General features: G+C 54.1%; 1 protein-coding gene across 1 annotated transcript in view; it reads right to left on the bottom strand.

The window, feature by feature from the left end:
- Positions 1 to 2,877: 2,877 nt before the first annotated feature.
- Setd1b (SET domain containing 1B, histone lysine methyltransferase) overlaps positions 2,878 to 17,857 on the bottom strand; it is a 24,726-nt gene continuing 9,746 nt past the window's right edge. Inside the window, 14 exon segments of the mRNA XM_052755378.1 lie at positions 2,878 to 5,644; positions 6,278 to 6,415; positions 6,504 to 6,623; positions 6,711 to 6,842; positions 7,720 to 7,886; positions 8,661 to 9,051; positions 9,054 to 9,092; positions 9,094 to 9,947; positions 11,207 to 11,740; positions 12,464 to 12,563; positions 12,667 to 13,010; positions 13,105 to 13,366; positions 16,692 to 17,324; positions 17,326 to 17,517. Of these exon segments, the coding sequence (XP_052611338.1) occupies positions 5,471 to 5,644; positions 6,278 to 6,415; positions 6,504 to 6,623; positions 6,711 to 6,842; positions 7,720 to 7,886; positions 8,661 to 9,051; positions 9,054 to 9,092; positions 9,094 to 9,947; positions 11,207 to 11,740; positions 12,464 to 12,563; positions 12,667 to 13,010; positions 13,105 to 13,366; positions 16,692 to 17,324; positions 17,326 to 17,517 (4,080 nt within the window). The 3' untranslated portion in view covers positions 2,878 to 5,470.

The following is a 17,857-nucleotide window of genomic DNA, read 5'->3' as shown; positions in this document are numbered from 1 at the left end:
TTTTTTTTTTTTTTCAAGACAGGGTTTCTCTGTGTAGCTTTGGTGCCTGTCCTGGAACTCGCTCTGTAGACCAGGCTGGCCTCGAACTCACAGAGATCTGCCTGGCTCTGCCTCCCAAGTGCTGGGATTAAAGGCATGCTGTGCCACCACTGCCCTGTGGTTCACTTTATTTTGAGATGGGGGGTGGTGTCTCGCTATGTAGCCCAAGCTGACCTGGAACTTGCTATGTAGACCAGGCTAGCCTGTAACTCGAGTTCAGCTTGCCTCTGCCTCCACCTCCCCAAAGGGTTGGGAACCAAACATGTGTGGCACCATGTCATGACAAACTAGAAACACTTTGATCTCTTCAAGAAAAAAAAAAAAATCTAAGACAGTATTGGTATCATGGTGGAGAATTTCAATAGCTTCTATTTTGTTTTTTTTTTGCTTTTTCCAATGAGAGGAAAAATCAGGACTTCTAAGATCATGAACTAAGAAGTGGAAAGTCTAAGTTGGATGTGGTGGCGTACGCTCGTAATCCCAGCACTCCAGAGACTGAGGCAGGAGGATCAGAAGTTTGAGGGCAGTCTCCATGATGTACTGAGACTCCCAAAGCAAAACAAAAACAAAAGACCAGGAGAAAGTGAAGAGGAGCAGGGCTGCAGCCAATGCAAAAATTCTCCCTGTTTCCATGGCTCATGCAAAAAAAAGAAATTCTCTAGCCCGGGAGGGTGCAAAGCTATTGCTTGTGGGCCACATCTGGGCGTATTTTGATTGCGTGACTTCAAACAAGTCATTTTTTTTTTTTTTTCGAGACAAGATTCCTCCATGTAGTTTTGGTGCCTGTCCTGGATCTCGCTTTGTAGACCAGGCTGGCCTTGAACTCACAGAGATCCGCCTGCCTCTGCCTCCCGAGTGCTGGGATTAAGGGCGTGCACCACTGCCGCCCAGCCAAGTCAATATTTTGTTGTTGTTTTGGATTGGTTTTTCTTTGGTTGTTTTGAGACGGTTGTGTAACTGGTTGCCCAGGAACTCTCTGTGTAGACCAGGCTGCTCCGCAAATTGAGAAGTTCAGCTGCTTTGGCCTCTGGGATGCTGGAATTAGATGTGCCACCATGCCCTTCTTGAGTCAACATTTTAGAAAGCTGGGCCACTTCACATACACACTTGGGGGTTCTGGCTCGTCTCACCACAGACACCCTTGTTTTTGGTCTTGCCTTGGTACTAAGTCATAGGCACCTCCATATTCCTAACACCCCTCAGTAGGCTCGGGCTGCCAGGGTCACATCCCACATCAGCTGCTTGCTACCTAGGTGACCTTGGGCATGCTACTTCCCAGTGCCTGTTCCCTCATCTAGTGAATGGAGAAAGTACTTATCTCCTAACACTGCTGTGGCTTTTACATCAAACATATTTAGAACTATGGCCAGCACAGTGGCAATGTACATGGGGTTTTGTTTGTTTTTTTTCAGACAGGATCTTAGTATGTAGCCCAGGCTGACCTTGACCTCAAAATCTTCCTGCCTCCCCAGTGCTGGGATTACAGGCCTGAATCACCTTGCTTGGCTTGACACCCAGGTTTGTTTTGGTTTTTTAATTTTTATTATTATTGTATGTGCCACGCATGGGTGGGTGTAGGCCTGCACCTGCCACTGCGCATGTGAAACCAGAGGACAGCTCCCAGGAACCAGTTCTCTCCTTCCACTGTAGGTTCTGAGGGCTGCATTCAAGTTATACCCCGGCTCAGGTGTCTTGACATCCAGAGCCGTCTCGCTAGCCCTGTTCTGTGTGCAGCAGGATTTTAACGCTAGCCCTGTTCTGTGTGCAGCAGGATTTTAACACTGGCGGGCCTAGAACTCTTAGCCATCCCTCTGCCTGCGTCCCAAGTGCTGGCGTTACTGAGTGTGGGTTGCCGCTATGCCCAGCCTCGTTCAGGGCTTCAGTCTTTCCTTCTCAGAAGCACCTGGAGGCTCATCCCATGACCGGCCACCAGAGCAGGCCACACGTGTTGGTCAGAGGACAATTTCAGCTATCCGTTCTCTCTTCCCACCTTGTGGGTTGTAGGGCATCAAGGTCAAGCCACCAGGCTCGGCAGGAAGCCTCTTTAAGTGCTGAGTCCTCTTGCCAGCCTCCCAGACCCTTCTTACACTGTTTATCTTGAGGCAGGGTCTCGCTACGTTGCCTAGGCTGGGCTTGAACTCACTCCATAGCCCAGGCCTTGAGCTTCTGATCTTCCTGCCTCAGCCTCTGGAGTAACTGGTCTGATAGGCCTATGGCATTGATTTTTGCTTAATTACAGATCATTAGCAGCTCTAGATACCTAAGGTCTTAAGAAAAATAGCTAGGGGGAAAAAAAATCCTTGCCGGGCGGCGGTGGCGCACGCCTTTAATCCCAGCACTCGGGAGGCAGAGCCAGGTGGATCTCCGTGAGTTCGTAGGCCAGCCTGGTCTACAGAGTGAGTTCCAGAAAAGGCACAAAGCTACACAGAGAAACCCTGTCTTGAAAAACCAAAACCAAAACAAAACAGAAACAAACCAAAAGGTTAGCTTGACTACAGACAGACCCAGTTCAGAACTCACTGACAGGCTCAGAATTTAGAACCAATCACTGAACCCGAGCCTTAAGATCAAGTGGAGATGAAACATGGACAGCCTGACCTAGTAGCTCCCGATTACAAGCCCAGCATTTCAGGAGGTTGAGGCTGGAGGACAGCTATAAATTCTTGGCCCAGCCTGGGCCACAGAGTAAAACAATCTCAAATACAAACAAACCCACCACGCCCTCCAGGTACCTGGGCCTGGCTAACCCTCCCTCTTTGTGAACAGGGCACACTTTCAACAGGGAGGAAAAAAAAAGGGGGTGTGGAGGGGAGGGGAGAGCAAGAGAGACGGCGAATCTGTAAGAAAAGTCAGTATATTTATGGTTTGCTTTATAAAAGTTACTATAATACAATGGTACATAGTATTGAATTCACAAAAATATGAACAAATATTTACAGCAAGACACACCCACAACGAAAACACTTCTCTTCAAAAACAAGTTACATACGGATGACAGAGTCGATACGAACAGACAACCCTAAAATTGACTGGTTCTTTTCTTTGCAGGGGCAGGGAGAGGGAGGGGGAAAAAAAAGAAAAAGAAAAAAGAAAAAAAAAAAAAGACAAAAATCAGAACCCCCTGACCCTTCAAAAGCAGAGATCTATTCAATGATAAGAAAAGCTTTCAAAGAAAAATGGGCCCACATATCAGGATTATCGCAAACCATTCCTGGGGGTGGGCCAGGGGTTTGGAGAGGGCGGCAGCCTCCACACCTCACCCATCAGCAAGGTCAGCCAAGGTTAGTGCGCCTCGGATCCCATGATGGGGCTCAATGAGGCGCCGCCTGGGACCTGGCAGCTCTTCCCTGGCTTCTGGGCGTCTTCATCCTTACCCTTTTGTGGTAGATGAAGTAGGCAAAATGAAAACTGCCCCTAGCGGGGGACTGGGGGGTGGGGTGGGGAGGGGACTGCACAAGTAACTCAAATTAGCCATCTCTACACACTACACATTTCTTCTTGTGAAAAATAAATATTTCTTTTTTCCTCATCTGCACGGTTATGCAGAACACTGTAAATGGAAGAGAAGTCGATGCTGTGCCCAGGTACCCCCCTGTGTCTTAATGCCACTGATCTTGACCTTCAGACCTGTGGGCACAGTCTCAAACACAGAGGGCCTGTGGAGAATTCAAAAAGGGGAAAAAAAAATCCACAACAAAACCACCAAAGACAGAGAGAGAGAGAGAGAGAGAGAGAGAGAGAGAGAGAGAGAGAGAGAGAGAAAGTAACAATTCTTTGTACAGAATTTACATATAAGCTTGACACAAGCTGAGATACCAGAGGCTCGCCCTGGTCCACGGGTGGGGTCAGCCCCACCTGGAGTCCTTCCACCTCGGTGAGGACTCCGGGTCACAACAGTCACGGTCCAGAAGTATTTACATGCCTGCTCTGCTTTCTGGGGGGGACAGGGGACTTGCTGTTTGTGTGTGTCACTTTTTTTTGTTGTTGTTGTTGTTGGTGGTGGTTGGTTTGCTTTTTTTGGAAGTACAAAGAAATAAGGAAAAAAAAAAAAGTCTTCCCACGTTTCTACAAGAAACAGAGTTCCCGAGAAAAAGTCCGTTATGGCAGTCTATCTACAGGGATTGGTTCTGAACGCCCAAAGAAAAATTCTTTTCTTCCCTTCATTTTGATTTTATACACAAGAAAACAAATTCATGGAAATCAATCCTGAAGAGGGTGGGGACGGAGGCTGGGGGGGGGGAAGAGGAGCTGTCTTCTAAGACTAAGATTTGAGGTTTAAAATCATTTCCAAGACTATTTTCCTTTCTCTGGAAGGAAAAAAAAACAAAAACAAAAACAAAAAAACAAAAAACCTGCTCACTATGGAAATAAATAAGCTCTGGCCTCCCAGGTGGGGGCCGCCAGCAGGGTGACATGGGTGTGGGGACTGGGGCAAAGCTTATCAACAACAAAAAATGTCACGTTCCAAAGGTCAGACAACCCGTAATGGCAGGGCTGCGGGGGCCCCTCAACCCAGGGCCCTGGCACCCCCTACACCCAGGCAGAGTAGAGGCAGCAGGGAGTGGAGACACCCTGCCCGGTGCCCCCCACCTCACTGGGGATACCCTGGGAGGCTCCATCGTTGCTGGCATCCGAATGAGAAAGTAAACATTGAACCCAAGGACTTGGGGCGGCGGGTAGGTAGGGCAGCTGGGAGCACCCAGAAAGGAACTTCCTGTCTGGGACCAGCTTGGCTCCCCCAGGGTCTACCTCAGGGAAAGGCCACCCTCAACCACAGGGGAAGGGACAGACCGGGGAACAGGGCCAGGAGAAACTGTGGGGTCTGCTCACTGCATCCGCAGGCAGAGAGGGGGCCTCTGGGGTATGTAGTGTTCTTGAGGTGGACGCCGCTGGAGCCCCCTCCTCCTGCAGCACCTGGGCCGGAGTCAGCCTGGACCCTGGGCCCACACACAGTTTCACTGAGGCCGGCCTCCAGGCCCCCACGGGGTTCCTCCTCTGATTCTGCCTTCACATTTTCAACGGTTAAAATGTCTTTTCTTAGGACAAGGAAGAAAAGTAAAGAGAGGACATCGCAACAGAGCAGCATTCACTGGAAAGAGGCCGAAGACAGCGAGAGAGAGAGAGAAGACGAGGAGGCTGGGGGGTGGGATGATGGGAAGCTAGATACAGATGATGGTAGAAAGCCTGCAAAGAGCATCTTTAAAACGGAAAGACACGGGTGAGACAGAGAAGCCCTTTCCCGCTGCGGGGCTGGGGCTGCGGGTGGGTCCTGGGGTAGTGTTGGGGGGTGGGGTGGGGGGGCGCCAGGCCCTAGCGTGGCTGCTGGGGGGGAAAAGGGACAGCACCTGAAATGGGTGGGAGGTGGAGCCTGGCCCAGGGCGAGGGTCCTCCCGGGCTACAGCTGACATCCTTGGCCTTTGGCACCTGGGGACTAGTTGAGGGTCCCCCGGCAGTTCTCGGAGCCACAGAGGCAGGGGATCTTGACATCCTCAATAGGGAACTTGTAGTCGTACGTGATCTCCTCGTTGACGTTGATGTGCTGCTTGGAGTAGATGACGATCTTCTTCTGCGACTCCACCGTGATTACCTTGGCGTAGCAGTTGGGCTGCGGGGGGGAATCGAGACAGGGTTTCTTGTGTAGCTTTGCGCCGTTCCTGGAACTCACTTGGTAGTCCAGGCTGGCCTCGAACTCACAGAGATCCGCCTGGCTCTGCCTCCCGAGTGCTGGGATTAAAGGCGTGCGCCACCACCGCCCGGCCTACACCAAACCTTTTAACGTGGGTTCTGGGGGATGAACTCCGGTCTCTGTGCTTGCAAGGCAACCAATTTACCAACTAATGAGATCAGGTCCCACTTGTGTAGTCCTGGCTGGCCCAGAATTCACAGAACTCACTTCCTAGACCAGGCTGGCCTCTAACTCACAGAAACCCACCTGCCTCGGCTTCCCGAGTGCTGGGTTTAAAGGTGTGAGCTACCACACCTGGCCCTCAGCCCACCTCTTACATGCTTTCAGTCTTTCACATGACTCTAGAATTCCCACTGCGCCCATTGTATAGAAACAACAACTGAGGTCAGGACGAAAGCTCCTTGTCCAGGCTTCTTATCCCCTCCCTCCCTGTCACCTTTGGCCCAGTTGGGGCCTGGAAAGGACGCTGAACCATCATGATTGTTGTGCCTAGGAGTGCCTGGGTCCCTGGTACAGAGGTGGGGTCATCTCGGCCCCTCACCGGACACTCACATTGCAGCTGTGGTTTATGAAGCGTGCAAAGTTGCCGCACTTGGTGGCGTCGATGATGGTGTCATGGTCGACCCTGAACATGTAGCTGCTTCCGATGCCTTCGTCCTCATACCGTTTCTCCCTCATGTCCGCAATCACCTGGCCACAAAAAAAACAAAACCATGAGACTGGGCCTGCTCCGCGCCCCCCGCCACCCCTCGCCAGTCCCCCCGGGGGCGACACCTACCTGGCGGATGTTCTGGCCCACATATTCGATGACCATCTCATCAGCAGCAATGGGCTCCATAGCAAACAGGCCCCAGTCGTGAATGTGGCTCTTACAGAATTTGAGCTTTTTCTTCCGAAACTGGGGGGAGGGAAGGACGGGGTTGGGTGAGTACGCTTTCGGATCCCACGGCTGACTCGGCTGGCCCCAGGGAAGGTCTAGCCTCACCTTGAGCTGGTTGAACTTGAGCAGGTCGCTGTCACAGCTGCCAGTGAAGGAGGACAGCAGGCGCCGTTGCTCGGATCGCCGCTCTGAGCCTGCCCGAGTGGAGGCGTGGGGCTGTGCCGGGATGCTCATACCCTGCTGACGGGATGGGGTGACAGATCAGAAAGGGACAGACTCGGCCCCATCATGGCCTCCCCGGCTCTGTCGTCCACGCTGCCTGGCTCTGAGCCTCTCCGACTTTCCATCTCGTCAATGGTTTCTCAAGACAGGGTTTCTCTCTGTAGCCCTGGCTGACCTGGATCTCGCTCTGCAGACCAGGCTGGCCTCAAACTCAGAGATCCTCCTGCCTCTGCCTCCCGAGTGCTGCCAGGCTCCTATCAGCATCCTGAAATGCTTTTTCTTTCTCTCACAGCTGAGCCCCTCTCCCTGCCTGATGGAAACCCTTTCCAGTTCTCAGTGGTCTCTTCCGACGTTGTAGGTGGCTTCCTCCCTCCTCCTCCCTCAGATCCAACATGACCTTCACCGGCCCTCGGACTTGCCAGTCTCCCTCTTATCCATGGCATTTGCCCATGGTTATTTTTGTTCACGTGAACGTTCATCCCACACCATGAGGGGAAAAACAAACAAAAAAACCAACTTTGTTCTGTCCACTGATGCTGCTTCTCAGCAATGACTAGTACGTAAGAGGTGCTCAATAGGTATATACTGAATAAAAAAGGGGGGAAAAAGGCAACTTTTTGGAAATGCATACATGTCCAAGGTTAGAGCCATCTGGGGCTCTCCACGATCCACAGAATAAAAAGCAGTATTTGTTTGCTTTGTTTTGAATTCTGAGACAGTCTACCTATGTAACCAGACTACCCTAGCCTCTACCTGCCCGGCCCTGCCTTTTACCTCCCACAGCCCAACTGTGGGATGGAAGGATGCTGTCTGAGCCCCTGCCTGGACCCTCCTCGGGGAATGCTCCTTCGTGACGCTGAGCCCAGGCTCATCCAGGCCCTCCTCACGGTACCTGGGTATCCATGGGGGGCTCGTCGGTGCTCGCACGGCTGCTGTTGAGGTATCTCAGCTTGTCTTTCTTGTCGATGGTGTAGAAGCCCTCGCTTCGGGCGCAGCCTGTCACGTGCTCGCGGATGCCATCGTCTCGCTTCTTCTTCTTTGCCGACGAGAGGCTGGTGGGTGGGTGTGGGTCAAGGGCCACAACAAGAACATTCTCAGAGGTCCTCCCTCCTGGTCCCTCTGTCTGGCTTCCCCAGCCTCAGACCCACCTCTTGGGGTAACGATGCCCAGGTCCACCACCCGCTTCAATACCACCTCTGCTAGCTCCACTGGCCGTGTTTATTACTACCTGCTGCCCATTTCTCACCTGAAAATAGGGGTAACAAGGCCATTTATGGATAGTTAAATACATTCAGAGAACTCTAGCAGAGTTCCTGAGGCAGCAAATGATCAAATCAGTGCAGAGAACGGGGGATCACGACAGGTCCGTTCTTACAGTGGCATGCGGACAAACTGGCTTCAGGCCAGCCCTCACAGCAAAGAGCTGGCTTCCACAGCCAGCTTTGTCTTCAAACCTCAGCGCTGCCGCCTGGTAGCTGTGTGACTTTGGGCAGGTCACTTAGCCTCTCTGAGCCTCAGTTTCTTCCCGTGCAAGATGGGACTACTCACAGGGCCGCTTGGGATGCAATGCAAGCCAGGCAGAGGAAGGGCTGAGGGAGCCCAGGCCGGTCTCCTCTGCCATTAACGAGTTCTACAATCCTCAAACCTACGTTTTGGCCCGAGACTCGCTCTGCTGCCTCTGGGAGTGAGACAGGCTGGGCGTGACCGCCACCTGATAGGCGACACGGTGACTGTACTATTGCCTCCCTGGTACTGTGATTGCTACAGATAGGGCGATATGCCTGGAGGGACTCCTGCTTCTGAAGGATGTGGGCCCCACGTCTGGCAGGATATAGGGATGGTAGACCCAGAGCGTGTCGTTCAGCCAGTCCATGCCGTTGTCCTGCTGCAAGAGGCGCTCGTAGGTGACGCACAGGAAGCGGATGTCCTCCTCGTCAATGCCACCGTTCCAGATGTCATACAGGATGGTCATCTCCTCAAACTCCGAGCGGGGCCGGAAGAGAGGCTGGGGCGGCGAGGGCTCGGGGGAGGCCGACGGGGCCACCAGGTCCTCGTGGCGCTTCTTGGGTGGCCGCCGCCACGGTCCTCCTCGCACCTTGGCCAGGTCCATGTACTCCTCGGTGACTTCATCGCCGCGGCGAGGTCCCGGGGGGATGGCCTCCGAGGGCCACTGGTTGTCCAGCTCCTTGAAGGGCAGTTTGGTGGGCTCCACGGGGGGCGGGGGGCGGGGGGCGGCGGGGGCTGGGGTGGGAGGGGCGGCGGGGGGGGCCGGGATCCCCGTGTTCCGGAAGTCCAAAGTCACGGCCCGAGGGTCATGTGCGCCGGGGAAGATGGGGGCCTGGGGCTGGCCTGACAGGAGCAGCAGGTCCCTCCCGAGGGCGGGCCCTGGTGGTGGCCGGACCAAAGGTCCATCCAAGGACAGCATAGACGGCGGGGATCGCCGGGGCCGGCCTGGCTTCCTCTTCATCGGGGGTGGGCACGGAGCTAGGGAGGCAGGGAGCAGGGGTGGCAGCTGGGTCGGGGGCCGAGGCTGGGCCCTTAGGACGGGGACTGGGACGGGGACGGGGACGGGCAACGTCAGAGGCAAGGGCAGAGGCAGGGAAAGTGGGAGAGGCAGGCCGGTCTCCAGGAGCACCGGGGAGGCCAGGGGGCCAGAGCGCTCATCGCGTCGACCGGCTGGCAGGGGACAGACGGGGAGAAGCAAGGGTCCGCTGGGCTCAGGGAACGTGGGCGTGAAGGTGAAGTCCCGGCCGGGCGTCCGTGGGAGGCCCCCACTGCTCAAGCCGGGGGACGGGGACGGATAGGAGAAGGGGCTGCCAGGCACCTGCGGCGAGCTCAGGGACAGGCCACTGCTGCCCCCCGACAGTGGGGGCTCCCCGCCTGGGGTGGCTGGCACCGTCTCTGTGCTCTGTGACTTGGCCAGGGTGCCACAGAGACCTGGAGTACGGGGTGGCTGGTCGTCGGGGGGAGGTTCCAGGGGGATGGGAGGTTTGGGGGGCTCCGGGGTTTCGGGCTCCGGTGGTGGGCTGGGTGGCCGGAGCAACCGAGGGGGTGGCAACGGCGGCTGCAGGGGCAAGGAGAGCATGGGAGGAGGCTCGGGCTCCACTTCCAGGTCTTCCTCTGGAGAGAGGTAGGCAAAAACCAGGGCATTGTTACTTGATTCGAGCATCTCTCCAAGCCTTATTATACTCTTACTGTCCTGCTATGCGCGTAACATACAGACACTACTCAGTTAAACCACGCAGGGCATCTCGGGAACCAGCCCAGGGTCAGGCACCTAGCAGGGGCTTCCTAAGTGTCAGGAGGAACAGCGCTAGCTTTCCCCCAGCACTGTAGAAAACAAGACACTCCCTTGTTCCTACAGCCCAAGAAAACCCGCTCCATGGTGGAACAACACTCAAGTCTCATCTGCGCCGTACTGGCCACTCTTTATATTCTCCTGGCATTTATTATCTCTACTCTCTTGTGCATTTTTCTAGTGCACATGTTGCAACCTGTCACTCTGACCTAAAATACGAGCTTCAGGAGGACAGACATCTCCACCCATCTGATCCACCATTGTATTGGCAATGCCTAAGACAGTACCGGGGACCAAAAGAACCTTCTTACTGAGGTACTGTTCACAGTTCACTGTGGTCTGGACTCAGTAAAATGAGATACATTAAAACAATAGCAACAGTTTCCTCTCCTGGATTTCAAAAAGGGACATACTAACCAGGTGCGGCTAGGTTAAATATTCTGAGACGTTAAAACGAATTATAATTAAGTAAGAGTACGGAGTCCCAGGAGCTCAGTAGCAACACTGTTTCTAGCAGCTCAAGTTCAGAGAGACCATCTCTGCCACTGCCCTGCTGCCGCTGCCCTGCACGCCCACACCAAGGCCCCAGCAATGAGCTTTTCCCATGCTTTGCCGCACTCTGTCAAGGTGGTGGAGGGTGCAGAACCCACCGTCTCCTCACCTGACCTGGTACCCACAGCTGCCCTACTCACCTGCCACTAAACCGATCACGGGTTTCCACTGAGTGTGTGTATGGGGGCACCTCAGGAACACATAGACTGAGGAATAACCCTTGGGGAAGGGTTTTCTTTTCTTTTCTTTTCTTTTTTTCTTTTTTTTTTTTGGCAGGGGGTGGGGTGTTCAAGACAGGGTCTCACTATGTAGTTCTGGCTGTCCTAGAACTCACAGAGATCCACCTGCCTCAGCCTCCTAAGTGCTGGCCCGGCGGGAATCTTGTTATTGAATAGTGAGCCCAGCAGTGACCCAGGGGAGTCTGCTGAGGCCCTTCCAGAGGACCTCGGCTAGTTCCATTGGCAAAGACACTACCCAGCTTTCTGCCCCATGCCCCGCCCAACTCCCACCCTGGAGGCTAGAGGATTACCTGGACAGTGTTCAGGAGGTGATGGGAGCTGAGCCTCCGTCTCCCTGGCAGGGAGCTCTGGAGACAGCAACATGTCCTCTTGTGTGTTTGGGACTGGCTCTTCTGGGGGCTCTTTGCTCCCTTCCAGCTCCTGAGCACCCACGGGCAAGGGAGGCTCCTCCAGCATGGGAGTCTGCATCTCGGGGACTTCGTCCGCAGCCTCAATGTCCACTTCCTCTTCTGTGCCCAAGGACTCCCCCATGGGGGCTCCTGGGCCCAGAGGCACTTCTGCCCTCTCTTGCTCAAAGTCCTGGCCACCTGCCGGAGGCATGTTCTCATCGGCCATTGCCACTACCATCGCTGTGGCCATTGCGGTCTCTTTTTCCTCCTCCTCTTCCTCTTCCTCCCCAGGTTCGGCCATGTCCTCTTCATCCTCTGAGGATGAAGATGAGGATGAAGATGACTCCGAACTGGATTCATACTCGGAAGACTCGGAACTTTCACTGGATGACGACTCAGCTACGGCCTTCGAGGTGGCGATGCTCTCTGTCTCCTCTGGATGAAGGACACAGGTTGGGAGGGTTATTTCACGGCCCCTCCCTGCCCCGTGCCAGATATTTCCCCCGAAGACCTTGCACGTGATGCCTCCTGAACACAGCCCTCAGACACTGAAGGGGAGGAGCCAGTCCTCAATATAAAAAGAGCACAGTGAAATGAACGTAACACTCTTCCCTTTGAAGCGAACAATCCCAGCACCGCTCAGTATGTTCGTTCCCAGTGTGACGACCACCACCTCCGCTTAGTTCCCAAGGGCTTCCATTGCCACAGTCAGATGCCACCCGCTTGGGAAGCACCCACTTTCTTCCTAACCCCCCCCTTAGAACCCACTGATCTATGTTCTGGGTCTATGGACTTGTCCATTCTGCCATTCGATGTAGCTGGGATCCTAACACATGAGGTATGTGCTTTAATGAATACACTTCCCAAAAGCACTAATATTGCTGGGGGACGGTGGCCTATAGCTTTAATCCCAGCACTCGGGAGGCAGAGCCAGGTGGATCTCGGTGAGTTCGAGGACAGCCTGGTCCACAGAGCGAGAGCCAGGACAGGCACCAAAACTACACAGAGAAACCCTGTCTCAAAAAACAAACAAACAAACAAACAAACAAACAAAAAAAGCCCTAATATCGGTCCCAGAGTATCTGTAACTGTTAACTCCAGCTCTACCCTGGGAGGATGGGCTTGGGGCAGGGCCAGGCTGCCCACCTCCCTGCTTACCTTCCTCAGAGTCTCCATTGTCCTTCTCACTCGCCTCTGACAGGGCTATGTCTTGGTCATCGTTATCAGAATCAATCTGGTCGTCACTGTCATCATCATCCTGGGGCACAGGGGTCAAAGGGTACAGGGTCAGAGGGTCACAGGTGAGCTGAAGGTCCATGTCTCCCCACCCAGCGGCACCCAGGAATCCCCCTGAGCCAAACCTTATCAGAGGTGGACGAGGATGAGGGTGAGGATATATGGCTCCTGGGGCCTTCTTCCTCCTCTTCCTCCTCCTCCGCTTCCTCCTCTTCCTCCTCAGTGCTTTCCTGCTCCTCCTCCTCCTTGTCTGAGGCCGAGGATGAGGGTGAGGTGGAGGAAGATCCCGAGGATGAGGACGCTGATGACGAGGAGGACACGGACAAGGACTCCTTCTCATCCTCTTCCCCACCACTGTCCAGCTCCAGGGGCCGCGCTGGCCGGCGCCGCACGCCCACGCTTTTGGGGTCCCGCTTGGCGAGTTCGCAGGGGGCATCGGCCATGTCCCGGTCACGCTCCCGTTCCGACTCTGTGGGAACAGCAGGAGTCAGAGCTGAGAGGCGGAGATGGGCAGAAGAAGAAGAAGAGGAACAGACAGTCGGCCAGCAGCCGAGAGCACAAACCTTCATCATCCTCGTCCACCGACGTCGAGGGCCGCAGCCGCTTCTGGTCACCAGAGGAGGCTGTGTCTGGCGGCTCCTTCCTCTTGACCTTGAAGGAGGGCAGGCGGATGGCGCCTCGCAGTCCAATGCCAAGGCCCAGGCCCTCGTAACCCAGGCCTTCGCCCTTGCCCCACGACTCCAGCAGACACGAGGCGATTCGGTCTTTAGGCTTTGGCCTATCTTCATCCTTGTGCTCACCGGACTTCACGGGCGTCAGCGAGGCCTAGGATGGGAGAGAAGGGAACAGTGACCACAATCAGAGGCACTGCGGTCATCCCCTGCAGGTAGCCCCAGGTCACGGTACACTTTCCTCCCACACACCTGGCCACACTGCACTGCCTTCCTGGGGTTCCAGAACCCTGCACTGCCCCTCCATCACGGCCTCCCTAGCAATACACTACTTACAGCCCAAGTTCTTGGAGTGGCAGTCACCACGTGTGGGAGGTGAGAATGTGTGCTCTAAGGTCACGTCTGCACCACGATCACATGGACCAAGGTCCACACTCAATGGACTTTACTATGTCTTAATTCCCTGTGCCCTGTAGGCAAATAGTCCACAGTGTTTAAGCAGCTGACTCGATATACCCATAAGAGAAGGAATGATGGAGTGTTAGGGGTTCCCATTCAGAAATTAATTGGGATCAATTATTTTATTTCTTGAACTAGTGCCGGCAGCGGTGGCACACGCCTTTAAATCCCAACAACTTGGAGGTAGAGCTAGGCAGATCTCTGTGAGTTCGAGGCCAGCCTGGTCTACAGAGCGAGATCCAGGACAGGCACCAAAACTACACAGAGAAACCCTGTCTCGAAAAGCCAAAAAAGAAGGGACAGAGGGAAGGGGACCAGAGAGATGGCTCAGTGGTTTGTTAAGGGCAATGCCTGTCTTTGCAGAGGACCTGAGTCCCATTCCCAGCACCCATGTGGCAGCTCACAACCATCTGTAACTCTAGTTCCAGGGCCTCCGATGCCATCCTCGGTGGCCATCAGGCAGACACCCGCTTCACTTGCATGGATACAGACCAAACACCCACACGCACCAAACAGTACCAATAAACAAACAACGGGTGAGGGCTGGGTGTGGCGGCACACACTTGCTATCCTTACCGCTTGGGAACACTTAAAGCCAACTCTGTTTACCTTCATAGCAAGTTTTGAGGCCAGCCTGGCTTGCTTGAGGCCCTATCTCACAATAACGTCAAATAAACATAAAGCATGAAACCAGACCCAAGTTACCGATCTTCTGAATTTGTTATATAATTTCTTTTAAATGTATTTGCATTTTATGCGTATGGGTGCTTTTTGTCTTTGTGTATGTCTGGTGCCTGGGGAGACGGGAGGAGGGAGTCGGATCCCCAGGACTGGATTTACAGATCAGTAATCCTACTACTATGTAGGTGCTGGGAACTGATTTCCACAAGCGCTGCCAGTGCTTTCAACTGTTGAGACATCTCTCTAACCCCTGCTTTTGGTATTTTAGAGGATAGCATGGAGCTGTGTAGCTGAGGCTGGCCTTAAACTCCTGATATCCTCGACCCCGCCTCCCTCATGCCAGGATTACAGGTATGCTTCACATCTGGCTCAGACACCGTCAACAGCTTGAAGAATCTACTGGGAGCTGGGGATGGAGCTCAGCTGGACGAGTGCTTGCCCAGCATTCTCAGCATCTGCTAAACGGGGTGTGGTGGGGCATACTTGTAATCCCAACACCCACAGGTGGAAGCAGGAAAATTCTAAATTCAAAATCATTCTCCGTTACATAGGGCATTTGAGGTTAGCCTGCATTAGAGACCCGGATGGTTTTCTGTTTTGTTTTGGTTGTTGTGCTTTTGCTTTTTTGAGACAGGGTCTCTCTATGTAGCCCTGGCTGTCCTGGAAATTGCTATGTAGCCCAGGCTGGCCTTGAACTCACAGAGAGATCCACCTGCCTCTGTCTCCTGAGGGCTGAGATTAAAGGTGTGCACCACCTGGCTTCAATAAGTATTTTATTTAAACCTAAACCAGATTCAGCTTTGATAAAAAAACAAGCCTCTCTACAACATTCATGAAGGCCAGGTGAAGTATCGTATGCCTCTAAAGCCAGGACTCTAGAGGTAGAAGCAGGTGGATCTCTGAGTTGGAGGCTAGCCTGGGCTACAGAGCAAGTCCCAGACAGCCAGGGCAACATAGTGAAACCTTGTCTCAAAACCAACAGCAAAAAAAGCAAAAATACAGAACATGTCTGCAAAGAGGTTCCTTCACTGTTTGCCCACAGGTGGCCACTCAAGGTCTGAAATACGGGCTTCAACGGACGGTACGAGAATTGGACAAAATGAGCTGTCTTCGGGGCACGGACACTTTTAAGTTATTGATGGCATAGCTTTAGTTAGCTGCGACTGTTACTCATCCCTGGGGGACAACACAAGCCAAGCGAACTATAAAGAACTGTGTGGTAGAGCTTCTTTCTGGTTTATGACCCCATAATATGGATGAGAAGCGGCTGTGACAGAACTCGCTTACAAAAAGAGAGCAAAGAGCAGGTTCCTAGTCACAGGAGTTCCCTAAAGTGTAGTGTAGGGACAGCAAAATGGACCAGTGGTCTCCTTCCCTCTGGGGTTGGGGTGAGGAGCAGAGGGGACCAGAGTGAAGGTTTTTCTTGTAATTATTATTACTATTATTATTATTATTTGCTTTTTTGAGACAAGGGTCTTATTATGTAGACCAGGCTAGCCGCAAACTCTTTTTGTTTGTTTGTTTGTTTGTTTGAGACAGGGTTTCTCTGTGTAGTTTTGGTGCCTTTCCTGGAACTCACTCTGTGGACCAGGCTGGCCTCGAACTCACAGAGATCCACCTGCCTCTGCCTCCCCAGTGCTGGGTTTAAAGGCGTGTGCCACTACTCCTAGCCTAACTGAGAGGATTTCAAAATATTCAAGCCAGGCAAGTGCCTCTCATTGTGGCTTAAGGGGGAAGAAGCAGGAACATCCTTGAGCCTGGACCACAGGCTGAGACTCCGCCTCTTAAAGAAAAAGAACTGGAGAGAACTTTCTCTCTGAAGTAGAGATAAGGCAGTAAGGGATCACTTCTGAGGGTCTGGATAGGCAAGCCCTCCAGGAAACAGGAAAAGTAGATGTAAAATAAATAAATACATTTATAATAATAGTTTAAAAAAAGAAAAAAAAAAAAGTCCCCACAAGGTCAGACTTTGCGCCAAAGACCTCAGATGGGAAAGGGAAGGTGAGTCAGGTCCCAGGGGCCTAGGCTGTGGGGCCACCTGAGCTGGCAGCCGCTGGACAGGAAGCCACTGAGCTCCTGAAACTCGGCATGGGCAAATGAGGAACTGGGATGGATTCGCACTTTCATTTTACCTTCTCTTATTTCAATGAAAGGAGCTGCACACAGCCAGAGGCCACGGGTCCAGGCTGCTCAGTAAGCCACACCCTGTAAAGGAGCCTCATGCTGGGAGCCGAGGCAACCAACCACACATCCAGTTGGGAGAAAGGGATACCTACTCTGGTCCTTGCCCTGCCGCCTCTTGGGGCTCTAGGATGCTCCCTGCCCATCCACCCACATACCTTGGCCATCCGCTCCTTCTTGTCCCACCACTCGTCGAAGGCCCGGAAGGCCACCACCTCCACCATCTTGCGGTTAAGATCTCGCTTCATGATGGCCTTGAGCTCCTTGAGGACCACCAGCAGGACCCCATCCACCGTGGCCTTGTGCGGGTCCTCCTGGCGGGGCACATAGCCCGGCGGCGGCACGGAGGGGTCGAACTTGGGCAGGGGCGGCCAGTGCTGCCCACGGCCTGGGCCGCTGTTGCTCAGCGAGAAGGGACTCCGGTAGGGGGGCAGGTTGACAAACTGCAGTCCAGCCGAGGCGGCGGCGGCCGCGGCGGCCATGAAGGGAGGGTAGGGGCAGGCACCCTGGCCTGTCATCAGCCGGCTTAACATCTGTGTTTGCATCTGGAAGGACATGGGCATGCCACCCCACTGGCCACCCAGTACGTGGCTCATGTCCACCTGCATCACAGGAAACAGTCCCGGCGGGAAGGGGGGCAGGGGAGGCAGGATGGGTGGCGGGGGGACGCCCGGTGGCGCTGGCAAGGGTGGCGGGGGCACTGTCACTGCGGGATGGGACGGCGGGGGCGGGGGCGGGGGAGGAGGCAGAGGTGGGGGCATGGGGAAGCCAGGCTGTGGGGGTGGGGGGGGGTGGGGGCGGGGGCAATGGAGGGAAACCAGGGGGCGGGGGTAGGGGCAGGTTTGGAGCCAGCACGTTGGGGGCCGCCACGGCCCCCGCCCCTGGGGTCACCACCATGGGCTTGGGGCAGTCAGCGCTGGTGATGGGGGCCGAGGGCATCTCGTCATCTGAGATTTCCATGTCCTCTCCTGAGGACTGCTGGCCCTGGAAGAGAGTAGTGAGGGTGAGAGGCAGGCTCACAAGCACTTTCCAAGCACCAGGAAGCTGGGGACTTGGGATCAGTACTAGCGATTCCTAGCTGCCAGCTGGGGCCTTGTGCAAACCAATCAACACCCCCCCCCCAAAAAAAAAACATACTTTCCCCTTTTGTATAAGGGGCATCCAAACAGCTATTCATTCAACAAACATCTGTTCAGCACCCGTGTGCCAGGCACTGTTCTAGGCGTTGAGAACGGGAAAGGGGCAAAGACAGACACCAGTCTTGCTTTGTATGGAGCGGAACTTGTAAACGGTGGAGTTGAAGCGTAACTAGACCAATAGTGTA

This window comes from Peromyscus californicus, unplaced genomic scaffold (genome assembly GCF_007827085.1).
Source record: "Peromyscus californicus insignis strain IS unplaced genomic scaffold, ASM782708v3 Scaffold_2__1_contigs__length_46816999, whole genome shotgun sequence".
Taxonomy (NCBI): Eukaryota; Metazoa; Chordata; class Mammalia; order Rodentia; family Cricetidae; genus Peromyscus; species Peromyscus californicus.
The sequence above is the reverse complement of the archived record's forward strand: the minus strand, read 5'-3'. Positions and strand labels throughout refer to the sequence as shown.